Source organism: Balaenoptera borealis (genome assembly GCF_965194805.1).
Source record: "Balaenoptera borealis genome assembly, chromosome: X".
Classification (NCBI taxonomy): Eukaryota; Metazoa; Chordata; class Mammalia; order Artiodactyla; family Balaenopteridae; genus Balaenoptera; species Balaenoptera borealis.
Window position 1 is genome coordinate 47,579,716 of NC_138881.1, and position 27,957 is coordinate 47,607,672.

Consider the following 27,957-nt stretch of genomic DNA (forward strand, 5'->3'; position numbering starts at 1 on the left):
TCTCTGAAAGATGTCAGTTTAGTCAATTCACCTAAAGTTTACTGGATTCCTGTTGGGTGCAGGGCCTGGCATAGAGCAGGTTCTCATTCTAGGTCTGTTGGGTGAAAGACACATAGGCAGTTGATGGTATAGCAAAGGAGACAGACATAAACATGGATCGTACTGGTCCAGTGTGATGATTCCAGTACTCTGGGAACTGGAAGGAGAGTGCTCCTTTATGGCTAGAGAGGGTATAGGAAGGGTGAAATTAAAGAGGCTTTTTTGGTAAGGAAGTCCTGCTGCACCTTGAAGTACATGTGGTATGGTGTAAGGACATTCCAGAATAAGGGAATTCCACGAGCATGGACCTAGAGATAGGAAAACAGAGGGCATGCATGGGCAACAGTCATTCTGTTTGTCTGGAGCATAGGCAGAATGAGTCCCGGGAAGACAAGACAGGTAGGCGCCATTCATTCATTCATTTAAAAACATCAAATAATGCTAGCCAACATTTATTAAGTACTTACCATGTGCCAAGAACTGTTCTAAACACTTTACATGTATTAACTCATCTAATCCTCATGGGGTAGAGATGGTATTATTAGTATTTCCATTTTATACATGTAGAAATTGAGGCATAAAAATATATAATAACTGGTCCAAAGTCACACAGCTGTTAGATTTGAACTGGAGAGTCTGTTTCTACATCCATGCTCATACCACTAGATCTATATACTACCTCTGTGAGCTAATGATCTAGACTTCTGGACCTTTTGCTCAGTCCTCTCACTTGCTCCAGGCTTCAATGATAGACCTCTCAGTACTCTCAGTTCTCCAAGTGGCCATTTATGCTGGGCTTTTGCAGAAAAGAAATATGAGAGGCATCCACCATGACTCCACCAGTCAGTCCTTCAATGTCATAGCCAACCCATCATGAAATCTTGCACATGTTCTCTACAATCGCTCTCAAATGTCTTTTCTCCACTGCCACTTCTTTAAGCCATGTCAGTGTGATTTCTTCCTAACTAATTTTCCTGCTTCTCTCTTGCTTCCTTCTAATCCCTTATCCATATTGACCACTAGAGGGATTTTTCTAAAAATCTGACCATATAGCTCTCTTGCCTAAACCTCTTCATTTTTCCCTATTGTCTAGACTAGAGCAGTGGTCTCCAAGGTGAGGTATGCAAGATGATCCATAGGGTAAGGGGATTTATTAGAATTTTATGTTTATTTTTTATCTTAAAAAATAGGAAATTAAGCATGACTGATATTGATCTCTAATATATAGAGTGACAATGATATATGTATATAGTATATAAAAATACATACATTGGAGGTACATACTACAACTTTTATACTAATAGGATGTATAAGCCCCCAAATTGGAGACAACTGGCCTGGAGAACAGTCAAAGCTCCTTGGCATGGTATTCAGTGCCTTCAACATGGTGATCTCTATGCCCTCACTTCTTGCCCACATTCATTTTATTTCTCCAGCTACACTGAATGATTTATAGTTCCCTCATTTTGCTCTAGCCTCTTACCTCTGAGATTTTGCTAATGATGCTCCCTTCTGATTGGAATGCCCTCCCTCACCCTTTACTCTGGTTTACTTCTTTTCATCTTCTAGACTTAATCAGGCATCCTTTCATTCATTCTTTCGACACATATTTATTGAGTATCTACTGTGTGCTAGACACTGTTCTACGTGCTGGGGATCCAGTAGTAAACAAAACAGACACAAATTCCCTATCCTTCTGGAACTTACATTCTAGTGGAAGGAGATAGTCAAAAAACACTTTAAAAAGTAAGTGCAAATTAAATAGCATGGTAGTTCTAAGCACTATGAAAAAAATAGAGCAGGAAAAAGGGGATAGAACGTGCTGGTTGGGAGGGGGGTACATGGGCTAGCTTGGAGGAGGGTTGTAGCATTAAATGGAGTGTTATGGGTAGAGACCACCAAAGTGACACTTGAGCAAAGATATGAAGGAGGTGAAGGAGTTAGCTGGGCAGAAATCTAAGAGAAGGGCATGCCAGGCAGAGAGAACAGCCTAAGACAAGGAAGACCCTAACACAGCAGTATTCCTTCTGTATTTGAAGAACAATAAGTAGATGAGTGTGGATGGAGTGGTGTGAGCAAGAGGGAAAGAGACAGAAAACTGAGGAGGGGCAATGTGGGCTAGACTGTGTAGGGTTTTATAGGCCACTGGAAGGGTTATGGCTTTAACTCCGAAATGGAGAGCCTTCTGAAGGATTTAAGCAGAGGAGTAACATATCTGATTCAGGTTTTAAAAGAATTTCTCTGACTTCTATGTCGAGAATAGACTGAAAGAAAGACTGGGAGCAGGGAGATCCATTAGGGGGCTACTGTAATATTCTGGGTTAAGAAATGATGGTGGCTCAGATCTGAAAATAGCACTGTAGGTGATGAGACGTGGTCAGATTTTGAAGGTAGAGCCAATGGTATTTGTTGATAGACTGGATGTATGGTAGGAGAGAAAGGGAAAAATAAAGGATGGCTCAAACATTTTTGTACTGAGCAACTGGAATTGCCATCAACTGAGATGGGTAAGGCTGAAAGTAGGGTAGACTTGGTGGAGAGTATGGAGATCAGTAGCTCAGTTGTGCTCATGTTAAGTTACAGATGCCTACTAGATATCCAGGTGGAGATATAGAAAGGCAATTGGATATACAAGTCTAGAATTCAGGATATAGCTTTGGGCTAGAGATGAAAATTTCAGAATCATTCAGCATACAGATGGTATTTAAAGCCATAAAACTAGATGAGATCACACAGGGAGTAGGCATGAAAAAAAGCCAGGGACGGAGACACAACTGAGGTACTTCTGACAGCAAGGTCAGGTTCTGTCCTCTGGGCTCCCACTCCCTCTAGGAAAAACCCTTGCCCCAGGCTCCCAGGTCACAATACTGATGACACTTTTGTGTTGTGGGTAGTGTCAGTGTCATCTTCCTCACCAGGCTAGGAGTTTCCAACTAGATGGATTCACTTCTTGAGCCACAGCATGTCCTGTACTTAGGGCTTGGTTCAGGCCAGGCCAGTATAGCTTCAAATTATGTCACATGAGTGCTTCTCAAACTTTTATACAACACAGAACCCATACACAAATGCTAACATTCATAGCACACAGTGGAGCAAACTGAGGAGGATACTTCTGGTTCCAAGACATCTCAAAGGGTTGAGGGGATCAATATCTTGGCACATCTGTAATGTGACACAGGGATTAAGACCTACTCTAACCAATTATTTCCCTCCCTTCCCCTCACTACCTTCAGAGAAGCTGCTGGCAGCCTGGACTGAGGTGGGGCTGCCCCTCCAGGATGTATCTATAGCTGCCTGCAACTTCTGTCGCCGTCCTGTGCACTTCGAGCTCATGAGTGAGTGGGAACGTTCCTACTTTGGGAACATGGGGCCCCAGTATGTCACCACCTATGCCTGAGAAACAAGCTGCCTTGGATCCCCACCACACCTGCACCTCTCTTGGGGCTGGGCCGCCTCCTGTCCTCTGCTTTGTTGTGTGCCTCTAGCTGACTTGAGCCTGAAAATAAAGAGCAAAGTGTAGCATTTGTAGCCCTTTGTTTGACAGAGAACAGACAACTACATTATACCTGACCCCTTCAGACAAGTGGCAGAGCCATGAGGAAACCACTGATCACCTGTTGGTCTGACCGTCCCATTTTACTGATAGCGAAACTGAGATCCAGAAAGAGGAAGAGGCCAAAAACTACACAGTGAGTTACACAAAGATCCAGGACATTTGGCAGGTTTATATCAAATGGCTCTTTCCCCATGGTTTCAACAAAAATCCAGGGATTGACTCTTCATGCGTAGGCCCAGAAACTCAGGCCCCAGGTAGCCTCTGAAGCCAGGAGGTGGAATCAGCCCAAACCAATCTGCCTGGAGGAAAGGACTGGTTCCCCAAAACTCTGGAGGTATTTTCCAACAGAGAGAATGGATGTCCTCCTCAATCCATTATCCTTTTTGCTTCTTACAGCACCTTACAGAACAAGACTTATCAGTTCTGTTTCCCAAGGTGAGAAAGAGGCTTGGCTATAGCAAGCAACTTGTTCAAGGCAATGCTCCCAAACTTTCTAGGTCATAACACACTGAAAACATTTGCATGGCATGCTTGGGTGAATTAATGTTATTACTTGTCTAGGAGGCAATCTTTCCTGACACTTGTGCAATTCCTGGTCCTGCCTGGCAACTCTAGGGTTGAGGGACCCATTTCTTTCCACCCTGTAACCCATTTGTGGCAGCTGTGAGACACATCAGTTGAGAAACATTGGTTTAAAGCTACACAGCCCACCTGAGCTTTCTGCCCCACCACACCCACCTCCCTTGCTGATCCAACCTCAGCAGTGCGGGGAACCCCAACAACTCAACAGAGCACCTTAATGGTGAGCACCACTCCTCCTTCCTCCCCTCTCCCTGGAAGTTATATCATCAGGTTACAGGCAGCTGGCAAACCCGGGACTGAGATAACGTCTCTGACTCAGCTTTATGGAGCACATCCAAAATGTCCACATAACATGGTGCACTACAACAAAGACACGGACTTTATTTAGGCACAGATACATTTCCCAGCAAGGAAGGAAGGGGTTTAAAATCACAACTTCCTGGGGCAACTGGTTCTTCTGTAATTCTGAGAGGAAGGTGGGAAGTGGGGTGGGGGACTGGGTCACAGCATTAAGGCAAAAGAAGCTCACCAGTGAGGAGGAGCTAGGCAGGAAGAAAAGAGAGGAAGGGAGGCCTTGGAGGAAGAAGAAAAAGAGGAAAGGGAAGGGTCCCTGAGGAGGTGGAGGAGGAAGAGGAGGTCTTGAGGAAGGAGGAGGTAGCTTAGGAGGAAGCTGGCCTCAGACCATGTACAAGGTTAACCATGCCAGACATCCCTAGGCCTGGGTTGGTTCAGTTGGGCCTGCTCCAGAGGAAGAAGCTGCAGCGGGAGGAGGGGTCAGTGGGAGGACCCTGGGGCCTGGCACACATGTAGAAGTGGCGGCCCAGGTTGGGTCCTGGCTTCTTCACAGTTCGCATTACACACGGCTCCCTGTGGCCCCCACACAGGGGCATAGGCAAGGGCCCCCCCAGCAGAGACTTCCAGAACGAGGTCCGTACCTCCTTTTCATTTTTGGCCTCTGAAGCCTTGGCCCGCCCCTCCACCACACTGGCCATCACGTCCTCTTCTGAGGTCTTTGGGGTCACGAGGGTGCCCAGGCTAGGAAGCTCCAAGTTAGGAGAAGCTTGTGGACGACTGGAGGATGGCTGGAAGTAGCTCATCAGGTTTTTTTGGCCTCTACTGGAACCAGCTTGACTTGGCCGAGACCTGGTCGAGCGCACACGGGCTTTGTTTTGGCGCATCTGTACCGGTGTTTGATTGCTGAGCTGCAGCGCTGACTGCCTGAACACAGGATCTTGTTCGAGACGAACTAGGAATCTAAGGATCTTGAGCTGGGTGCCTGCAAACTCAGGGAGGAAGCGGGTGCACAGAGGTGGGCACTGTTTTGCCGGCACAGAGGACACGCTTAAGACTGCACCCACGGGGCAGTGGTCAGAGCCCATCACCTCAGGCAGCAAGAAGGAGGCCTGAAAGGTGTCCATGACCAGGGTCCTGTCCCCCAGCACGTAGTCAAGCCGAGAGCCATAGTTCAGATGGCGGGCGCCACTGACTGTGGACCAGCAGGTGAAGGCCCCCTTCTGCTTTGGGTGGAAGTATCGGTAGCTATCAATGAAGGGTCCCGTATGGGAACCAGCCTGGCACCCCAGGTTACTGAGCAAGTGGTCCATCCACTTGCGACCTGGGTCCTCTTCAAAGCATTCCTGGGGAAAGGGGAAGGAGACAAAGAAAGAGGCAGAACTAGATGCCTAGAACTGGAAGGGACTCAGATTAACTGCTTCATTTTACAGACAAGAAAATGTGGTTGTTTCAAAGAAGAATGCTCAAGGTCATACAGTCCAGAACTGGCTGAGCTGAGATTCACTTTCCACCCTTACTGATTTAAAAGGCCATGCTTCTTTTTCCCCTCTGCATCAGGCTACCTCTACCTTGCACTGGGCCATAAATTCCAGATCTGAAAGCTTGCTGTTAATTAATCAAAGCAATTCTCAGAACTGCTCACCAAGAGAATGGAAAACAGCAAGTTAAAAGTGGTTACCTCCAGGAAGTAGGGCTGAGGTTAGGAGTTAAGAAGCCTGTTGCCTTTTCATGTAAACCCTCTGGTACTATTTGGCTTATCTTGTTGTGTGTGTCAAAGCCTTCACTGACCACCCCCCCTTCCTGAGCTGAGGGACTCCAGGGTTTCAGGTCTGAATACTTCCTTTGGCTCTGATCCCTAATTCATCATCCATGCAATCCACTCACCCACTCATTCAATGCAACAAATGTTCAAAGAACACTGATTATGTGCCAGGCATGATACTAGAGACAAAGTGGGACCATGATCTTATCTTGGGGACCAACAAGGCTTCCTTTCAGGAAGTGATCTGGAGCTGAGAAGTGAAGGCTGAGCAAGAGTAACCCAGGCAGAGGGTGTTACAAATTGAGAGAACTACTTCTGTGATGGGTCTGTGGAGGGAGGGGACAGTATACCCAAAAGACTTGAGGGGCAACCGGACTGACTATCAAGAGATGATGGTCACTTAGACTAGGGTGGTGCCAGAGGAGACAAAATGAAATTAAGAGATGATTTGGAGCTAGAATCAACAGTACTCACTGACCAATTGAATGGGAGAGGTGGGTAGAGAAGGAGAACACTAACACAATTCCCTAGCTTCTGGTTGGAGCAACCAAGAGGACGATGGTACTATTTAGGGAGATGAGACTAGAAGAGCCGGTCTTGTGGGAAGTAGACATATTCTGTTATTTTGGAAAGATTGTGTTTCTCATGTGATCTGGTATTATTAGTTCTCTTTCCTTGGGAAAAAAAGAATGTAGGAAGTGCACTCGAGATATCGAAGATATTTCTAAACTAAGAAGAGAAGGCATAAAGGTACATAACACTATCACAGGAAGCAGCAAAAACAGACTAAGTAAACACGGATAAGGAATAAGGTAGGGAGGATTGAAGGCTTGCAGTCTGTAGTGTACACTCCCTTCCCCACCACCACCACCACCACCACCACCACGTCTCTCATTATCCCATTTCTGCTCATTTTCCCAGCTGGGAGACACATCTATGTTCCTGTGGCTCTTCTGCAAACTAATCAAGGAATCTTCCTACAGCCTCTTCTTTGAGCCAAGCCTACTGCTGAGTTGGACTGTGCCAGTATAAGTTACTTATCCCTCCCCTTATGAGGCAAGCTATGATGAGAACTGACTTGGAGATTCTAGGGCAGTGGTCCTCAAGCCTGAATATACAATAAATCAGCCTGGGAGCTTTTAAAACATACTGCTACCCTGGCCCCACACCCAATAGATTCTGATTTAATTGGTCTAGGGTTGTACCAAGGTATTGACATTTTTGTAAAAGCTCCTTGTACTAATGTACTTTCAGGGGTTGAGAACCATTGGCCTAGAGGAACTCAGAGATGAGAGGTTCATACAAGAAAAGAAAACAGAGGGAGGGGATGCCTACCAATTCAGGGGACAGTGAGAAAAGCCAAAATGAGAATAACTTTTGCAATGGGCAGAGGAGACGACCTGGCTGGAGTGGATGGAGTGTGTAGCGGTGCTGAGGATGGAAACAGAGACTGGGCACAGACAAGAAAGAGTTTTGAATGCCAGGCCTGTGTGTTTTCTCTGCATCACAAAGGTAATAGGGAGGTGTTGAAGGTCCATGAGCAGGAAACATAGTATATTAGGGAAATGATCAAGGCAATGTGGAGTTCCAGGCCCTTGAAATCTGACTGAAACTCTCCAGCCCCATCTCCTGCTACTCACCTTCCTTCTCTGTCACCCCCTAACAAGAATGGGACTTGTAGTTCCCAATGCACACCAGCCGAATTCTCACCTTGCAGCCTTTGCTCATCATGCTAGAATTCTTTGCTCCCCACCCCAAAGCTCTGTTCTACTCATCTTTTAAGATTCAGCCATTTTAAGATATCTCCCCCGATGTCCTGGCTGGCCCGAATCCTATTTCCGGGCTCTCCTAACCTCCTGGGCTGCTGTCTCTGCCTCAGCCCTGAAAACACCATTCTATAATTGACTGGTCATGTGTCCATACCCCACCACCATGCTGAAAGCTCTGAGGGGTTGAGCCAGAACTGACTACTAGCTGAGTCCACAGCACAATCCTCAGTGCTTTGAGAATAGAATTTCAAACTAAGCTCTGCTTTTCCATGAAGGAAGCTTACCCCTGGGCCAAAAAACCAGCATTGATTGGCTAGCTAAACAGAACCATAGTCAGGAGTGAGGTCAAAGGCCTAGAGGGAGCCTTACCAGGTTGACTGCATCCCAGTGGTCAATGGGGCGGTGAGCTGTATTCAGGTCCCCCAGAATGATAACATGGCTGAAAAACATAAAATGAATGTCCAGAAAGGGAAGCAGTATTCCTGGCCCATCTACTTTCTCCTGGGCCCAAGATCTCAGATAGGCCACCTGCCATATAGAGGTCAAGGTGGGATCCAACAGCAAGTCATAATAGCCTGCCTCTCCAATTTCAGTATAACCTTGACACCTTTTACAACTGACCAACCCAATTCTGATCTCCAAAGGTAACCCTGTTCCCTGTTTGACATGATTGTCTCACTTATCTCTACCTAATGGCATCTTTCTGGTCCTTCAAAGATGAGCTCAGATACCACTCCCTCTAGGAAGCATCCCTCGATTACGCCAACCTACCCTCACTTTCCTGTCCCTCCCTGGGATAAGACTTTTCATTTGTTCCCAAGTACGTTACCTTCCTCATCTCATTTCATCCTTAAAACTATACTCTGAGGTAGGGATTCATACACTTATTTTACAAAAGAGAAAATAGAGGCAACACTAGCCTTCGGGCTCACAGTGAGTAAAAGGAGGAGCTGGGATAGGTGCTCAGAGGTATCTGAGTACAAAACCCATATTTGTGTTACTTTACCTGGTCCCCACAGCTCTTATAGACAGCAGGGCCTATTCTGGTGGGCATGCTGGTGTCTACAACTAGGCTGTAAATGAACTCAAAAGACAAAGATCCCATATCCCTCTCAGTGGACCTTGACACGGGGCTGGGCACCCGGGACAAGCTCAAGGAAGCCTTGCTGCCCAGGTTTGCAGTACCTGCCAGCTGCCAGGAGGGCTTCTGCTCGGATCTGCAGCAAGCGATAGAAGCGCATCTTAAAGGCGAGTCGCTCAGGCTTCCCAGGGTCCGCATGGGGGCAGTACACGTTGATTAGGGTCAAGGTCTTCTCCTTCCCTTCCCATGTGCTGGGGAGAATAGAACCGGCCCCCAAAAAAGGGGTCACTTTCAAGCCACCCTTCCCCTCCCCACACCATGTGGCTTCCACTTAATGATTGTCTGTGGGATGGAAGTGAAAGAAAGGGATAGAGAGACATGAACAAGCTGGCATACACAGGACTTGAGGACTGACTACATCTAGGATGACACTCAGGTAAACCAGGTGATGGTCCTGCCATTCACAAAGATAGGACACAGAAAGAGAGCAACCTGGGGCAGTAAAGTTGGCTAACTTGCTTCTGAGGCACCTGTGGTAAAAAAGAGAGCTAGTCCTCCCGGCCAGGCTCCCTCTCCCCCCGCCCCGCCATAGAAATAGAGAACTCAAGGCTCAGAAGAGAATATGATTTGTTCAGGGTCACATAGCAGGTTGCCTTGCCAGGACTGAAGTCTAGGAAAGGCAAGTTTGGGAAGTTTTCCATGGTGAATGCATGTTTATAAGGCAAGCCTTAGAATCACCACATTCACAGAGTTGAACCAGCGATGCTCGGTGACAGGCGGATGTGGGCTATTACCAGATCTTGTGTTGTGTGAGGAGGGCCCGGCCCTCACTATCCAGAGCTCGAAGCTCCTCTTGGGTGAAGTCATCCATGTTTCCGTAGCAACCCACGTCCCCATTCTGAGTGGCAAGTAGGCCACTCAGGCCTTCTTCAGCAGCCACTGGGGTAGCACTGTCCTTACAGAAGGTGGCTACACCTGGAGACAGAGAGGGTACTCTGAGCAGGCCTGGCAGCCAACAGCCTATTGCCCCTGCACAGGTCACCCGACTCATCTTCATCAAGTGTGGCTCTCTTGATGACTCCCTCAACTCAAGGGCCATGGATGCCTGAGGCAACTCTACTCAAACCCTGGAGTTTCAGTTCCTTCATCTAGAAAAGCTGCAGATTAATAACAGCTAATATTCTAAGTGCTTTACATGGTAGGTGCTCAGAAAATGTTAGCTATTATTATTATCACATGGATTAATTAGTTTAGTCCTTGTAATAGCCCTAAGAAGTACACATTATCCCCATTTTCCAACTGAGGAATTTGAGGCATAAAGAGGTTAAGTAGCTTGCCAGAGGGTACGCAGCTAGGAAGTGAGTTAGGATCCAAACTCAGGCAGTCTGGCTCCAGAGCTCATACAACTAACCATCACACTACTGTGTTTCTGAGATCCAATATTATACATAAAAACTATCCTTCATATAACCTGATATGGCTTTAGCTCTGTGGATGAAAAGCCTACATTTCTTATTACCTTCTCATTAAATATTGAAAACCCTTTCCCACCTGTCTCCATCACTTTAAAGTCCCCAGAAAGCCCCATTTACCAGAATAGCCACTACGGTTGCGGCTGAAGCTGAAATAGGAGTTACAGCCCTCAATGATAGCCAGGGGCTCTGTCAGCACATCCCCTGGAAAAAAAAACATGTAAGATTACATCAGAGATAAAACTAGGACCCAGGACACAGAAAGGCTTGGAATTACAGCTATAGGCTAATTTCTTGCACACATCAGAGCCAGGGTAGAAGGGAATATCAAGTATCTATGATAAGAAGAGAAGCTAAAAGAGTGGGGACTAGAGAGGGAATTGTTATCAGAATTACGAGAAAGGGGAAGACTACTGAATGGGAGGTGAAGAATTACGTGGGAGGAGGCTAGGTGACTAGGTGGCTGGAGGAAGTTGGGGGTGGGAAATGGACATATGGGAGAGAGAACTGGGAATCTGAGCTGGGAGTAGGAGGTAGGAGAGGGAATTCAAGGATTTGAACTGAGGATGGAGGGAAAGTAGGTAATGGGTCTTAGAGGGAGATGGGTGGGAGAGGGAAGAAATCAGGGGATTGAGCTGTGGGGGAGAGGGAATTAGAGGGTCTAAGTTTGGGGTAGGACATGAGGTAGAAATGATGAGAAGCTCTCAGCTGGGGAGGAGAGATGGCGGTAGAGATAAGGGGAACTGGGGATCTGAGACAGAAGTTTAAAAAGGAGGAAATTAGGGAGTCTAAACTGGGGGCAAAGATGGTGTGAGAATTAAAGGATATGAACTGGGGTCAGAAAAGGGGAATTGGGGGTGTCTGACTTGGGAGTGGGAGATGGAAAGTGTGTGGCGGGAGGAAATTTGGCGGACTGAGATGTGTCAGGAGAATGAGCAGGAAATAGAGGATCTAAAAGAAGATGGAGATTGCAAGGGGGAGGGAATTATGGTTCTGCTGAGGCCAGGAGATGATGTCGGAATTAGGAGATCTAGCTGGAGTGCGAAATACAGAGGGGGGATCGGGATTCCAGACGGGCTCTAAGGGGAGGACTCTAAGGATAGAGAAATGGGAAAGTGAAATGATATGGAGCAGAGAGCAAAAGTTAGCGGAAAAGGGAAAGTGTGGTAGGGATCCTGAATTCTTGAGCGCTCACTGGTTACTTTGGTCTCCTGAAGACAGACGATGTCAGCATCCAGCTTGTCCAAAATGCGCCCCATGGCCATGGCTGTACAATTGCTGGGTTCCTCGTATCCCACCCCTTGCACGGGGCTCCGAATCCCATTGATGTTCCAGCTCACCACGCGCAACATGCTTACAGCTAACTGCAATGCCTTTAAGCCCGCGCCCCACGTAGGCGGGAGCAAAAAACCGAAAACGAAGTCCGCCAGGCCTGGCCTTCCGCGCGCGCACTTGCGCAGGCGTTCTTGTGCGTGCCGCAAAAGCGTCGGACACACATGGGGCGGGGATTCAAGCCCTTCAGTTTTCATTGGCGGGAGAAGCGGAAGCTGCAGTGGGCGGTGTGGTCGCTTAGGGGCAATGAATAGTGGGAGGAAGGCCAGTGGTTGGGTTCCTGTCCCTACCACCCAACAATGGATTACGTGCCTGAGTCTGAGTGCGTTTCTGCTCTGCTGAAAAGTCCCCTTGGTGCTTTCGATTACTTACAAACGAGATTTTACCACTTTTTAAGTGGCGGAACCTTAAGCGGAACCGCGCAGCGACCGAAGCCCCGCCCCCAGTGTTCAGACTGCAACCCTGAGTACGAGGAGGGCTGCGGCACCCAGCGACTAGGGAGTGGCTGGCGTAACCCCGCTTGTAAATGTGGGAGGGGGAATGCGTGAAGGGAACTTTGCGGCCGGAGGAGGGAGCAATAAGAAACGCACTCCATTTTGGAAATTAAGATCTTGCTGGTCGTCGGTCATCGTTTGCAAATACTTTCTCCCAGTCCTTAGGTCATCTTTTCGTTTTGTTTATGGTTTCCTTTGTTGTGCAAAAGCTTTTAAGTTTGATTAGGTCCCATTTGTTTATTTGCTTTATTGCTTTTGCCTTGGGAGACTGATCTAAGACGGTATTACCAGGAGTTATGTCTGAAAGTCTTTAAACCATTTTGAATTTATTTTCATGTATGGTGTGAGTCTTCTAACTTCATTGATTTACATAAGGCTGTCCAGCTTTCCCAGCACCACTTGCTGTAGAGACTGTCTTTTCTCCGTTGTAAGTTCTTGCCTCCTTTGTCCAAGATTAATTGAAAGTAGGTGTGTGGGTTTATATCCAGGCTTTCTATTCTGTTCCATTGATCTATATGCTTTTGTGCCAAAAGAATCTTAATTAAAAATGTTTAAAATGGTAAATTTTTATGTTATGTATATTTTACCATAATTAAAAATAATAATAATAAAAGGAATGAGGAGCCATCACCTCTACCTAGTTCCAAAACATCACCCCAAAGGGAAACACATACCCATTACGCATTAAGCAGTTAGTCCCTATGCCCTCCCCTGCCAGCACCTTTATGGCATCAATTTGCTTTCTGTTCCTGTGGGTTTACCTATTTTTGATATTTCATATAAATGAAATCTTTGCAAAATGTACTAAATACCACTTAATCGTACACTTTAAAATTGTTAATTTTATGTTCAAATTTACCTCAATTTTTTAATGCATATACACACTACAATATATAAAATAGAGAAACAACAAGGACCTACTATACAACACAGGGAACTTAATACTCTGTAATAACCTATATGGGAAAAATCTGAAAAAGAATAAACAGTATATGATGTATTTTGCTGTACACCTGAAACTAACACAACATTGTAGATCAACTATACTCCAATATAAAATATTTTTTTAAAAAGGGGGGGAATAATGAAATGTTCTATGTGTATTGATATGGAAAGATCCCAAAACATATTGGGCGGTGGCAGGCTGCAGAATAGTGAGTATTGAACCTTTTCAATAAACCACGGGGAAAATGAGGGAAAAAATGAAGCACTCTAACGGAGTAAGATTTAGAAGAGGGCCTCTGGCTTTATTGGGCTGGGGGAGGGGGATGGGGAAGCTGTATCAAGCCCACCCTGTAGTCATTATTTGTCTTGGGCCTTATAGCATCCCTTAGGATGTGGCCTGACAGGTGCTTTCTCTTTGCTCCATTTCTCAGATGATTAAAGTCAAGGCCAAGAGAGTTTAAGTGGGCTACCCAAGTTCCAGAGCAGCACTGTCTTCCAATATAACCCATGGCTCTTCCATATGCATTATCTCATTTCATTATCAGGGCAACACTGTAAGGGGCATTGAGGCTAAGTAAGAGAGGTTCAGTGAATTCACCCCAGTATCACAGAAGCAGTAGAGCCAGGATTCAACCCCTGTCTTAATCAGCCCAAGGAATACTTTCCTGAGTAAGTTTTTTCTAACCATCCCAGTTAGATCTTTTCCTCTGGGCCCCCACACCACCCTATGGTCCATTCTGTCACAGCACTTACAATGCACAGCTACCACTGATTTCTATTTCTGTCACTAGACTGCTAACAGCTTGAGAGCAATGACCATATCTGATTCATCTTGTTAGCCCCATCCCCTAATATAGCGCATAACACATATTAGGAGTTAATAAATATTTGTTGAATGAATGAACAAATAAAGGGCAATAGCAAGAGCACCAACAGGTTAGTGACTTGTTTTTGATAACATAAAAATAGAAATAATAGACATGCCCAATGTCCAGGGAAAAGCATAACTTCGCATCCTTAGGTTCCTCACCCAGAACTGTGGCATAATTACTTTTCCCCCAGAATTCCATAGCCTTAAAACCATCATTCTCAGTGTCTGCAAAAAAGGCCCAAAGAGACGCTTTTCCTCCTGGAGGACTTAAAGGTTACATTCCAGTTGTTACCATCAGAAAATAGCCCTGCAATTAAAATTAAGATGTTGGTGCTTTAAGCTTTTCCATGTTTTGGTGGTTATTGGCTTAGGATTGAGTCCCCAGAGTGGAATAATTAGGACAAAGGAAATGAACATTTTTATTGCTCTTGCTTCATATTGCCAAATCACTTTCCAGTAGGGGATCATGCTGATTTACACTGAAGACCAATCTGAACCAGCCCTAAGGAAATCCAGATCTTGCCTGTTTACATTGCTGGTTTTCATTTCCCCATTCTGCAGTAGCTTGTTAATATTAGTTATGACCTTTGGGGCAAGGCGAACACATGGTTGGCCTGAAGAGAAAAGGCTCTGGGTGACTCAGGAACTTCTTTGGCAGCTGATATTTCAACAGCGGGCACACACCCCCTCTTACCAAGGGTACTTCCCCAGCCTTCCCAGAGAAGCAACGAGTGCCTCCAGGCTCCCTGCTTGATGCCACTCTCTGGACCTGCTTTGGGGGTCTAAATGCAAGAGAGCCGTGTGTCGTGTGTTGGATAACTAGCGATGGAAGAAAAAATCTCTAGGAGAACAGGTAGGTGAAACAGAAGGAAAAATAGATAGGAGTTAACACAAGCCCAAATCCATTCTTTAGGCTCTCTGGAAAGTTTTCTTGGAATAGGTGGTCACTCAAACTGTTCACTAAAGTGTATGGGAAGTTGGGGATAACATGATTTCTATATCTCATTATCTATCATCCATTCTGACCTGTCTTTGTGGAACACTGGCCCAAAGGGCAGTTCCCTAGCACTTTAGAAGTCTCTCTAACATGGTCTAGTCCAGTTTTGAATGAACTGGATGATAGAGATTGTATCTCTTACCTCCCAACTGGTGTATAAAGTAGGGCTGGTTTGCTGTGGCACTTTGAACAAGGCTTTTAGCTCCTCTGGGCTTCAATAGCCTCCTCACCAAAATGAAATTGAAGTCCCTCCTATTTCCCTCAGAGGACTGTCACAAGGTGAAGAGGAGTGGGATGACAGGAACTAAAGCTCTTCTGAAATATTTCAGGACTTCCATGCTCTGTCTTAGTGATCCTACTTTTTCTGTAGCCTCCACAGGCAATACCACCCATAACCATCTAGCTGCTCTTCTCCCTGAGTGACTATGGTCTGTGGAGGGCTACTCTTAGGACTAGGATAGAGCAAACCTTCGGCCCCAGGCATGGGGCTGAAAGTAGTGGGGGGATGGTGGGCCAGGGCAGTGGCCAAGAAGGAAGTGGGTCCTAGGCTGCTGCCGCAGAAGGCCTGATATTCACATATAGGCACCTGACCTGTAAGCATGCAATCTCCCCTCCTCACCCTAACACAAATGCATTCACACCCACACACTCCAAGAATTACCAATAAGAAGACCCCATTTGTGATTTTGATACCCATCAGTACTGTCTTGATACTGCTTTTAATGAGATTCTCCCATACACTCCATACTTTGGGAGGATGGTCAGGATCTGTGGGCCTCAGGTAGTCACACTTTATGCTTTTCCTCCATAGAGCTAACCCCAAATTAGAATTTGTGACTCAGCTCTTGGTCTTGAGTGAGTCTCTGATACTGAGTGAACAATTTTTTCTGTAACCAGTTAATTGGAACTTTTTATTGGGGGTGGGGACTTCATTCTTTTGTTCTTTCTGTTCTGCCCCGTTCAGGATTGAGAAACTTTCTAGATCCTACTACCACCTTCTACCTTCAGACCAAGTTAGTTCCCCCACCCAGTTCCCTGCATAGCTCTCTTTTATAAAATTTACCTTGTTGAATGGGGATTATTTGTACACATGTTCATCTCATCTAGGGCAGAGAGATGTAGATTGAGCAAGTCTCCTCTGTGCCAGGGCCTGAGCTGGACACCTGGAAACAGATCACAGATAACTGAGATCCAGTCCCCATCCTTAAGGAGCTCACAGTCTAGTAGGAAAGTAGACCGGTAAAAGATGGATACTTGCTCAGATAAGCAGAAGCATATAGGCAATGTGGGAACCAAAGCCAAGGCTTCTCAGAAGAGGTGAGCATTGAGCCTGGCCTTGAAGAGTGAGTCAGATTTCACTGAGAATGGAAGGGAAGAGAAGGCATTCCAGGCTGAGCAAAGGCCCAGAGGCAAAAAAGTACACAGTAAGTTTGGGGGCCTAGTGAGTCAGCTGGCACAATTTAACCACAGGGGTCTAAAGAGAGACATGACTGGAGAGACAGGTTTGATTGAGAAGAGCCAGGGCTGAGGCCTTTCCATAAAGCTTGTTTAGTTTTCCTACTTCTGGGGATCAGAATTGATAACAGTGGTTAAAACACACACATACACACACACACACACACACACACACACACACAGCTAGTTTCAGGTAGTTTTAAGTTGGATTTTCAAGCCTGGACCCCAAGTTTACCCTTTCAGACCTTGTCAAAAACCCGCTAAGCTCCTATCTCAGATTTCCTGCTGCTAAATTTATCTTTCTGCCTCTTGGCAGGGTCATGAGGACAAAACTGTAAACATAGAAGAGGGGTTCACGTGACTGGATTGATTACCTCGGACAAGCCACTTCCCCTCCCTAGACCTCAGTTTCCCTGTGAGTCTAGTGAGAATGTTTGGAAGGAGCAACTATGATAAGGAATATGTTTCTTTGTGGGCCATGGAAAACATACATGTAAAGGGTTATTATTCAGATTATTAGCCTTAGCAGAGTGATACCAGTTAGGAGACTTATTAGGATTAAGAGAGTTGCATCTCTTCCAAACTCTAGTTCTAAGACTCTAAATGTTCTGAGCTAATCTAGAAGACCACATTCTTAAATCAAGCTTGATTGATCAGTTAACCAAAGAAATACCCTGGACTGGAGAAATCAGATCCCCAGTGTTCTATTTCTGACTTGGTGACTTAATTTACTATAGGACCTTAGGAAAATACTTCCCTCTCTAGGCCTCCATCTTCTTACCTGAGAGGGTTGGATGCAATGATTTCTAGGGGACTTCTGTATCACAAAACCAAAAAAGTAAAAGTGAATTCATCTTTCTAATTGATTGGCATGAGCTCTTTATTTATTATAAATGTTAACCCTTTGTCATAATTTTGTAAGTTTCCTTTACTGAGAGTTTCCTGAATGCTCAGTGTTACACCAGAAGTTGCAGATTAGCCAAAGAGCTAACTGACCTTTTACTTCACAAAGGGAATCAGAGTGTTAGGTAATATATAATGAACATTTTCCAGGTTACTTTATATGTGTTAACACATTGAATCTTCAACAACCCTAAGGGAGTAGGTACTCTTATGAGATGAAAACACCACGGCACTGAAAAATAAAGTCTTCTACCCAGGGTCTCATAGCAAGGGGCAGAGGTGGGATTCCACTCCAGTAGTGTGACTCCAGAGCCCATTGCTTTTAACCACTGTGATCCACTGCCTCAGTAGATTCATTTAGAGGGGCAGGCTTTGAAATGTATTGAAAGTTTGGTATGATTTATACACAACAACTGGAGGGAATCTTACTCTTATGTAGACTAGAATTCTGAGAATGTATTTTAGGGAACTTCTTAAAAGGCAAAGTGGAGCTGAGAGCATTGGAGGTCAGGGATTGGAGATTGTTACCCCCATGAGATTGCCCCAGTGTTGCCCAGCTCAGTGGAAGAAATTGAGCTCCCTTGTAGCCAATCACTGGAGGTTCATCAAGGGGTGGGAAGGTTGCAAAAGAATGAAGTAAGAGCACACTTGGACGTCTTCCAGGTAAGCTATGCTGTTAGACGAGCACTACACATAAAAGCTTCAAAACAACCAGGGGGATGGGGGAGGGTAAAGCAGAGACATCTGGGTAGGATGGCTCTGGCCTATGGACTTGTCCTACTTTGAGGCCATTGCTCCCAACTCACCACACTCTGCCTGCTGCAGCCTCCCCCCTAAGCCTCCATCCCCATGACTTGGCATGAAGAACTTTAGTCTGGTTCTGGGTCAGATCACTATGCCTTTCTCCCTAGGGGACCTGATGGCAGTTGGCAGTCATGTGAACAGTGCTTATCATTTCTCCCCCTAGCAATGGCTGCATTCACTTCTCTTCCCAAGGTGTCCGATTTACTCTGATTTATTTAGCTTTGGCTGGAGAGAGCATAAAGATGATCAGACAGTGCCCATCTCTTCAAGAGTGTCCTGGGCAGCACATTTTAGGAGAGAGAGGCCCTTCGGTAGGAAAGGTAGCAGAATTCAGGGAAGACAAGGGTTGCAATGCCATTTGCGGGGGAGGGCATTGAGGCAGTAAACCTTCCACTTCCAGTTCAGACCTAGGATTGCTAGCTCAAAACATTGCGTTTTTCAGTAGGGACTTTGTGTTTGTGTGTTTGTACTTGGGAATCTTGCATTTCTGATGTGGATCTCTGTTTCTGGGTTGGAACTTGACATTCTACTTGGGCCTGTTTTTTATTTCGAAGCTATGAAAGCTGCTGAGATCTGCCTGCATCACCTTTGCCTCCCCATCCCACACAGGATATAAGCACATGATCTTCGGTCTTTTATTTGCATACTCTACTAGTCCTGTCTTCATTGGAGGGAAGTGACTGGCCAGACCTGGGCTGTCTTGCTGGCTGCCTTCCTTGCTGGGCTCCAACTTATCTCCTATGTACACAGCCCTTGGAGTTCAGAGGCCTCTGCTGACCTCTGTCCAACCTCTCCTCTGCACCCAAGCCCCCACTGGTACATACAGGAGCAGAGGCAGACAAGGCAGGCAATGACTAGGAGACAGGAGAGGGGCTGGAGACAGTCTGCTAGAGGGCTCAGAACCCCAGCACACCTCCCTGTCACAACTCTGTCCACCACCTGCTGTGACCACAGCAACAGAAGAGACAGCTAATAAGACAAAGTGAGGCCCGGTACTTTGTGGACAGTGGTGTCATTAGCTGCGACGCCTAAGATGTCTCGAGAGATGGGAGAACTCACCCAAACCAGATTGCAGAAGATCTGGATTCCACACAACGGTGGCAACAGCAGGCTGCAACGCAGGAGGGGCTGTAAGTGGGGTTTGCTTCCGTGGGCTTCAAGGTGGTGGTGGTAGAGTGGATGTAGAAGAGCAAAGGACATGCCCCCCAACCACCCCCTCCCCAACCTGAAAGTTGGAATAGATGAGCAGCTGGATGAAATAGCTGTAGGATAGATAACAAGAGGCTAATGTCAAAAAGGTAGAGAAAGAAAGACAGAAAGAGAGAGATGAAGACAGAGAAAGAATGAGGATTATATAAAGACCATCTTAATCAGAGGGATTTTTGACTAGTAATTTTTTCTTTCTTATCCAGAGCTTGTTTGGAATACTTCTTGTTTGAAATTTGACGTTTCTAGTTCAGTGTTAGCCTAAATGTTTTATTTTGGTGACCTCAGTGAAGTGTCTGAAAATTAGTACTGTCTGATAGTGCTTGGGTGAAATAAGGTGATGGTTCCTGGCATTGTTTCTCAGAGGACAGGTGCTGGGTACACAACAGTACCGTATCATTGGTCGGTTTTGCTCCTCCCCTTTCTCAGGCCTCTTCTAATAAGCCTCTGACTGGGTTGGGAAAGGCTGGGTGTCCTGTCTCCTTCATTGCCTTCTTGGCACATATGAACACTTCTGCTGCTCTGGGGATTTGAGGGAGAAAACATTCAGGGAAAGCCTGCTGGTGTAATGTTCACTTTGAAAATTTAAGAAAGAGCAGGTTCAAAGGGGAAGCAAACAAAACCTGTAAAATATATTTTTTAAGTAGAGTATACCATTTCCCATAGATAACAGGGTACAGTTGCGGATCAAGGTGCTGCCAGCCCAAGAATTTTGGCCTGAGGAGCCATAAGGTGTGCAGAGATAAGACAGCTGTGGAGTGTGGGACCCAGACATCTCAAGGACCAGCTGACCAAGCTTCCACTATGCTAATGCTAGAGGAGGTCCAGGCTCAGGGCTAGTGAGGGGAGGATCCAGGAAGATGTAGGATGTTAAATATACTATGTAGAATGGAGGGTGTGGATAGAGGGAGAGGGGTAAAAACCAACCTTCTGTTCTTCTTCCTCCTCCTCTCCCCCAGCAGTTTCAATCTCTCATCTGGTGATCTAGGAGCCTGGATGAGACTGAGAATTACACCCCACCCTCACTCACCAAGCCACTCTTTATCTTTTCTAAGGGGCTGTTGGGTTTAGCTGGCAAGCAGGCAAGCCACTCTCTGCATACCTGGGTCCTCCATTGTTAGGACCCTTATATTCCTGGGAACTCTGTCTTTCAGGTTGGAGAAATAATAGATATAAATCACCTATTATAGTGTTTGTCATATAGAGGGTGCAAAATAAATATGTGCTCACTTTATTTCTGAGCCCGTCTTTCCTCAGCTGTAAGACAGAATTAATACCTACTTCCCCATATTGTTGAGGTGATTCGGTGATTCAGACTGCCTAGCTTTGAGTCCCAGCTCTGCCACCTCCTGCCTCTGTGACCTTGGACAATTCTCTTAACTTACCTGTCCTTCCATTTCCTCATCTGTCAAAAGAAGTTAGTAATAGTGTTGTTGTGAAGATTAGAGAGCTAAAGCATATAAAATGCTTAGAAGAATGTCCAGTGCATAGTAAATACTCAATAAATATTATTATTATTATTATTATTTAAACAAGAAGGTGGGTGTGTGGTCTTTTTGCCCATCATATCCCCAGCATCAAGCCCGAAGTCTGGCACATAGCAGATACTCAGTAAATGGTCGCTCTGTGCTACTTCCACTCTACCCCTCACCATAGCCAAGCATGGGGCTCTGTGTATACAAGACAGTAACTCATTAGTGATTGACTGAATTATGTCAGACCGCAGATATAATAAACTTAGATAGTGCCCTGGGCAATGTCTGCCTCACCTCCCTTGCTGAGGAGGCCAGGCTATTTACCCCAGAAAGATCTGAATTACCTCCTGCTTGGAGCATCCTCTCTAGAAGACCTGCCCACCCCCACAGTGGGCAGTGGGGGAGGGAAGGCACACAATCACTTAATGAGGGTTTTGAGGATTAAATGCATTAACGTGTGTAAAGTGCTTGAACAGCTGTGTATATTCATCTGTGACTTGGATTTTTGCATTCAGTGTTATGTTTTTTTGTGCCATGTATAATATTGTTGCATGCAGTTGTAGTTTGTTTATTCTCCTTGCTGTGTAATATTACATTTTGTGAATATCCCATGATTTACTTATCCATCTTACTATTGATGTACCTTTAGGTAGTTTCGTTTTGGGTTATGAACAATTATGTAATGAGGATTTTTGTCTCCATAAATTTTGGAATCAGTTTTTCAAGTTACACACACACACGCACACACACACACACACAACTTTTGGGATTTTGATTGGAATTACAGTCAATCTGTATATCAATTTAAGGAGAATTAACATTTCGTGATATCGAGTCTTCTGTAAACATGGTGTGCCTCTCTATTTAGACTTTTTTGATGTTATTTGAGTGAAGTTTTATAAGTTAAAAGGGCTTATACATCATTATAAGACTTTTTTTGCTTATTTTTGTTGCTATTGTATACCTTCTTAGAAAATTACATTTTATACCAATTTATTGCTAATGAGTACAAATATAATTGTAGGGTTTTTGTATATTGCATTTGCAACTAGCAAACCTGATAAACTTTCTTATTATTTTTGATAATTTATATGTAAATGACAGTTTTCTTTTTTCCCTTCCAATCCTTATTTTTTAAAATCTCTTTTTCTTATATTACTGCACTGCTGGGACCTCCTACCTTCGATACATGCACACCAACGTCGAATAGAAATGTTAGTACTGTGCATGTTTATGTTGAACCTAATTTTAAAGGTAATGCTTTTAAAGTTTCACCATTGAGTAAGTTTGCTATAATTTTTTTTGTAGATACCATTAACAGGTTAAGAAAGTTCCAATTTGTTCTTAGTTTGCCAATAGGATTTTTTTTCTCCTATCTACTTTATTTACTATTATTATTATCCAATAATAATTATTTAACAAAAGATTTACCTTCTTAGCAATTTTTAATGTGTACAATATTATTAACTATAGGCACTATGCTGTACAGTAGATTTCTAAGATGTATTTTTCTTGCATAACCAAAACTTTGTACCATTTGACTAATACCTTCTCATTTCCCCTGCCCCATCCCAGCCCCTAGCAACCACCATTCTATTTTTTGCTTTTATGAGTTTGACATTTTTAGATCCTTCACATATGTGGTATCAAGCAGTATTTGTCATTCTGTTCTTGGTTTATATCACTTAGTATAATATTCTCCAGTTTCATCCATGGTGTTGCAAATGGCAAGATTTCTTTCTTTTTAAGGCCCGAATAATATTCCATTACATATATGCATGTATATGTACATTTTCTTTATCCATTCATTCACCAGTGGGCACTTAGGTTACTTCCATATCTTGACCATTGTGAATAATGCTGCGGTGAATATGAGAGTGTAGGTATCTCTTTGAGATCCTGATTTCAATTTCTTTGGATATATACCCAGAAGGGAGATTGCTGGATCACATAATAGTTCTCTTTTTAACATTTGGAGGATTCACCATACTGCTTTCCATAGCAACACCGATTAACATTCCCACCAACAATGTATGAGGTTTTCCTTTATTTCCACATCCATGTCAACAGTTGTATTTCATTTTTTTAGGATAGCCATCCTAACTAGTGTAAGATGATATCTCACTGTGGTTTTGATTTGCATTTCCTTGATAATTGATGATGTTGAGCATCTTTTCATATACCTGTTGTCCATCTGTATGTCTTCCTTATAGATAGAAGAAATATCTATTCAGGCTCTTGCCCATTTTTAAAGTAGGTATTTGGTTTTTGGCTGTTGGGTTGTAGTAGTTCCCTATATATTTTGGATATTAACTCTTTATCAGATATAAGGTTTGCAAACATTTTCTACCATTCCACAGGTTGGCTTTCATTTTGTTGTTTCCTCTGCTATACAGAAGTTTTTAATTTGATGTAGTCCTACTTATCTATTAGGATTTTTTAAAGATGAGTAGATGTTGAATTTTATAAACATGTTTTCTGTATCCACTGAGATGACAGGTTGATTTTCTATTTTAATCTGTTAATGTGAATTACATTAGAGATTTTTCTTGTTTGAAACTTATCTTGCAATCCTAGGATAAAGAAAAACTGCTGGATTTAGTTCATTAATATTTTGTTCAGGAATTTGGCATTTTGTTTATGAATGAGAGTGACCTGTACATTTTCCATTCTCATAGTTCCAGTTCCCTGTTTGACTTTTGTGTCATAAAATGAAGTGGGAATTATTTCCTTTCATTCTATTTTCTCACAGAGTTTGTCCAAGGAACTATTTTTTCTTTAAATATTTAGCACAACTTCCAGGTAAAAACATCCGGGCTTGGTGTCTTCTTTGTAAGAAAAATTTTAATGGATACAGCCTTTTAAATAGCTATAGAATCATTCTAGTTTGTTATTTCTTCTTGTCAGTGTTGTTAAATTATGGTTTTCTAGGAATTTTTCTATTTCATGTCATTTTTCAAATTTATTTGCATAAACTTCTTATCTCCGTATTTTAAAAAACCTCTGTTGCATTTGCCATTATATCCTCTTATCCTTGTTTATTTGTACCTTCTCTTTCTTCCTCTTGATCAATCTTGCCAAAAGTTTGTCACTTTTATAAGTTTTTTAAAATAGTCAACTTTTGGCTTTCTGATTCTTTCTGTGATGTCCTTTGTTTTTTATTTAGCTATTTTCCTTATCATTATTCTTTTCTTTTCACTTTACTTGGATTTATTCTGTTGTTCTTTTTTTAATTTCTGGAGTTGGATGCACAGCTTATTAATTTTCAGACTTTCTTCCTTTTGAATATAAGCATCTGATTCTATTATTGGCCTACTAAACAGGGCTGATATTCCACAGATGCACAATTGTATGGACATATGAATTTTAAAAATATTTCCTGACCATTTGGTAAATAGGCACTGCTCCAGGCTTTCTTAGTTTCTCCATCACTTACCCAGTTGCCCTGGCCACCTCAGTCCCTTTCCTAGGACTGCTAAGACCTACAGATTATCATCTAGCAACTAAAGGGTTAATGCCTGACACAGAAGGAGGCCTCTACCAATTGGTGCCAAGCCCTTGGGCCAGCTTCTGTTTTGACAGATCAGTGCCCTTGCCATTTCCAGTTTAATTCCATTCTCCTTAGAGAACAAACTTTGTATGATTTCAATTGTTTGAAATCTATTGAGATTTGCTTTATGGACCAATGTGTGATAATTTTTGGTAAAAATTCCATGAGAACTTGAAAAAATGCACATTTTACAACTGGGTTCAGAGTACTATATACTTCAATTAAGTCATGTTTGTTAATCTGGCTCAAATGCTCTATATTCTTCCAGGATGTTTTCTGCTTGTTGATATGGAAAATTTGTTAATGTCTCCTTGTAACTATGTCAATTTTGAAGCTTTGTAAATAGTTCCAAATTTAGAATTGCTACATATTTCTGGTATATTGAATACTTATCAATGTGTAAGGAAATTATTTCTGGCAATCTAGTATCATTGGCATTTTGTCCTACAATTTTTTCCTGATATTAATATATATGTATATATATTTGCTTTATTTAGCTTTATATTTGCCTGGTATATCTTTCTTACACTTTTTAAAAATGTTTTTAACCATTTTTATTGAAGTAAGTTAATTTACAGTGTTGTGTTAGTTTTAGTTTCAACTGTACAGCAAAGTGATTCAGCATATGTATATATGTATTCTTTTTCAGATTCTTTTCCATTATAGGTTATTACAAGATATTGAATATAGTTCCCTGTGCTATACAGTAGGCCCTTGTTGTTTATCTATTTTATATATGTTTGTATATGTTAATCCCAAACTCCTAATTTATCTCTCCCCCTCACCCCTGCTATCCCCTTTGGTAACCATGTTTGTTTTCTATGTTTGTGAGTCTATTTCTGTTTTGTAAATAAGTTCATTTGTATCATTTTTTTAGATTCCACTTATAAGTGATATCATATGATATTTGTCTTTCTCTGTCTGACTTACTTCACTTAACATGATAATCTCTAAATTCATCCATGTTGCTGCTAATGGCATTATTTCATTCTTTTTTATGGCAGAGTAATAGTCGATTGTATATATGTACCACATCTTCTTTATTCATTCATCTGCTGATGGACACTTAGGTTGCTTCCATGTCTTGGCTATTGTAAATAGTGTTGCTATGAACGTTGGAATGCATGTATATTTTCAAATTAGATTTTTCTCTGGATATATGCCCAAGAGTGGGATTACAGGATCATATGGTAACTCTATTTTTAACTTAAAGAACCTCCATACTGTTCTCCACAGTAGTTGCACCAATTTACATTCCCACCAACAGTATAGGAGGTTTCCTTTTTCTCCACATCCTCTCCAGCATTTATTATTTGTAGACTCTTTAATGATGGCCATTCTGACTGGTATAAGAAAAATGTTTTTGATAGAGATATAATTCACATACCATAAAACTCACCATTTTAAAGTGTACAACTTAGTGGTTTTTAGTATATTTGCATGGTTGTATACCATCATTACTAATTCCAGAACATTTCATCACCCCCAAAAGAAACTCCATCCCCTTTAGTGTCGTTCCAGATTCCCCTGTCCTCTCAGCCACTGGCAACCACTAAAATCTACTTATTTTTTCCATAGTTTTGCCTATTCTGGACATTTCACATTAATGGAATCATACAATATGTGGCATTTTGTAACTGACTTCTTCCATTGGGCATAACATTTTCAAAGTTAACCTATGTTGTAGCATGTGTAGGTACTTCATTCCTTTTTATAGCTGAATAGTATTCCATTATCTAGATACACCACATTTTGTTTATCCATTCATGAATTGATGGAAATTTGGTTTGTTTCTGCTTTTGGCTATTATGAGTAATGCTGTCATGAACATTCTTGCACAAGTTTTTGTGTGCACATATGTTTTCATTTCTCTTGAATATATACCTAGGAGTGGAAATGTTGAGTCCTCTGGTAATTCTATCTATAATGTTTTGAGGAACTGCTAAACTGGTTTTCAAAGTGGCTTCACATTTTACATTCCCAAAAGCAACATATGAACATTCTAATTTCTCTATATCCTCACTAACATTTTAAAAATTATAGTCATCCTAAGTGTGTATGAAATGATATATCACTGTGAGTCCCATTTGCATTTTATTAATGCCTAATGATGTTGAGCATCTTTTCATGTACTTACTGGCCATTTGTATATCTTCTTTGGAGAAAAGTCTATTCAGATTCTTTGCTCGTTTTTAAACTGGGTTATTAGTCTTTTTATTTGGGTTGATTTTTCCTTTTTATATTCTTGGAACTAGACTCTTGTCAAATATATGGTTTGCAAATATTTATTCCCATTCTGCGAGCTATCTTTTCACTTTCTTGATAGTGTCTTTTGAAGCACAAAAGTTCTTAATTTTAATGAAGTCTAATTTACTTATTTTTTCTTTTGTTGTTTGTGCCTTAGGTGTCATGTCCCTGAAGCCATTGTCTAATCCAAGGTCACAAAAATTTATGCCTAGGTTTTCTTCTTCTAAGACTTTTATAGTTTTAGCTCTTACATTTAGGTCTTTAACCCATTTTGAGTTAATTTTTGCATATGGTGTGAGGTAGGAGTCCAACTGCATTCTCTGCATGTGGATTTTCAGTTGTTCCAGCACCATTTGTTGAAAAGACTTCTTTCTACCACTGACTTGTTTTGGCAGCCTTGATGAAAATCAATTGACCATAAATTAGAGAGTTTATGTCTGAGTTTTCAGTTCTGTTTCAATGGTTTATATATATATATCCTTATGCCAGTACAACACTGTCTTTATTACTATAGTTTTTAAAAATTAAGTTTGGAAATTGGGAAGTGTGAGTCCTCCAACTTTGTTCTTCTTTTTCAGGATGATTTTGGCTCTTCTAGGCCCCTTGAATTTCCATATGAACTTTAGGATCAACTTGTCAATTTCTGCAAAGAAGTCAGCTGAGATTTTGATAGGGCTGTGTTGAATCTGTAGACCAGTTAGAGAATACTGACATCTTAACATTAAGTCTTAGGTCCATGAACATGGGTTGTTGTTCCATTTATTTAGGTCCTCTTTAATTTCAACAGTGTAAGTTTTCAGAGTATAAGTTTTGCATTTCTTTTAAGTATTCCTAAGTATTTTTGACGCTATTGTAAATTGAATTGTTTTTATTAATTTCATTTTGCTTGTTCTTGCTTCTTTATGGAAATATAATTTTTTATATATTGATCATGTATCCTGCAACATCGCTGAACTCATTTATTAGTACTAATAGATTTTTAGTGGATTTCTTGGAATTTTCTACATGTAAAATCATGTCATCTGCAAATAAAGATAGTTTTATTTCTTTTCTTTTTAATTTAATTTATTTATTTATTTAGCATCTTTACATATACATATATCCCAATATCTCCTCCCTCTTG

General features: G+C 42.6%; 3 protein-coding genes across 8 annotated transcripts in view; 2 read left to right on the plus strand and 1 right to left on the minus strand.

The window, feature by feature from the left end:
- The window catches only part of ALAS2 (5'-aminolevulinate synthase 2), a 28,712-nt gene extending 25,154 nt beyond the window's left edge, over positions 1 to 3,558 (plus strand). The window contains exon 11 of the mRNA XM_082376632.1: positions 3,273 to 3,558. Within this exon, the coding sequence (XP_082232758.1) occupies positions 3,273 to 3,436 (164 nt within the window). The 3' untranslated portion in view covers positions 3,437 to 3,558. The remainder of the gene's footprint in view (positions 1 to 3,272) is intronic.
- A 980-nt stretch (positions 3,559 to 4,538) lies between these two features.
- Positions 4,539 to 12,031, minus strand: APEX2 (apurinic/apyrimidinic endodeoxyribonuclease 2). 2 transcript variants are annotated; one of them, XM_082376635.1, is made up of 6 exons: positions 11,751 to 12,031; positions 10,676 to 10,759; positions 9,878 to 10,058; positions 9,188 to 9,334; positions 8,372 to 8,441; positions 4,539 to 5,814 (listed from the first exon to the last, which is right to left on the minus strand). In XM_082376635.1, the coding sequence occupies exons 1-6, from the start codon at positions 11,905 to 11,907 to the stop codon at positions 4,906 to 4,908; spliced, it is 1,548 nt and encodes a 515-aa protein (XP_082232761.1). In that variant the 5' UTR covers positions 11,908 to 12,031; the 3' UTR covers positions 4,539 to 4,905. The 2 variants fall into 2 exon arrangements, with proteins under 2 accessions (XP_082232761.1, XP_082232762.1); XM_082376636.1 differs by having other exon boundaries at positions 11,758 to 11,887.
- Positions 12,032 to 14,760: 2,729 nt separating this feature from the next.
- Positions 14,761 to 27,957, plus strand: part of PFKFB1 (6-phosphofructo-2-kinase/fructose-2,6-biphosphatase 1) — a 71,725-nt gene continuing 58,528 nt past the window's right edge. For 2 of the 5 annotated variants that reach the window (XR_014239518.1, XR_014239519.1), the window contains exons 1-2: positions 14,769 to 15,050; positions 18,911 to 19,486. Coding sequence is in view for 3 of the 5 variants with exons in the window: in XM_082376639.1 (XP_082232765.1) it covers positions 19,390 to 19,486 (97 nt within the window). In the remaining 2 variants the exon portion in view is untranslated. Of the gene's footprint in view, positions 15,051 to 18,910; positions 19,487 to 27,957 lie in introns of those variants that run through there. The other 3 variants (XM_082376639.1, XM_082376638.1, XM_082376637.1) reach the window with 3 other exon arrangements.

What these genes read in the sequence shown, in the direction of transcription:
- APEX2 (XM_082376635.1), bottom strand. Translation starts at nt 11,907, where the DNA reads ATGTTGCGCGTGGTGAGCTGGAACATCAATGGGATTCGGAGCCCCGTG. An exon ending in GCCCTCCTGGCAGCTGGCAG is followed by an intron (nt 8,442 to 9,187) that starts GTACTGCAAACC and finishes TATGTTTTTCAG; the next exon opens with CCATGTTATCATTCTGGGGG. An exon ending in ACTGGGATGCAGTCAACCTG is followed by an intron (nt 5,815 to 8,371) that starts GTAAGGCTCCCT and finishes CCCTTTCCCCAG; the next exon opens with GAATGCTTTGAAGAGGACCC.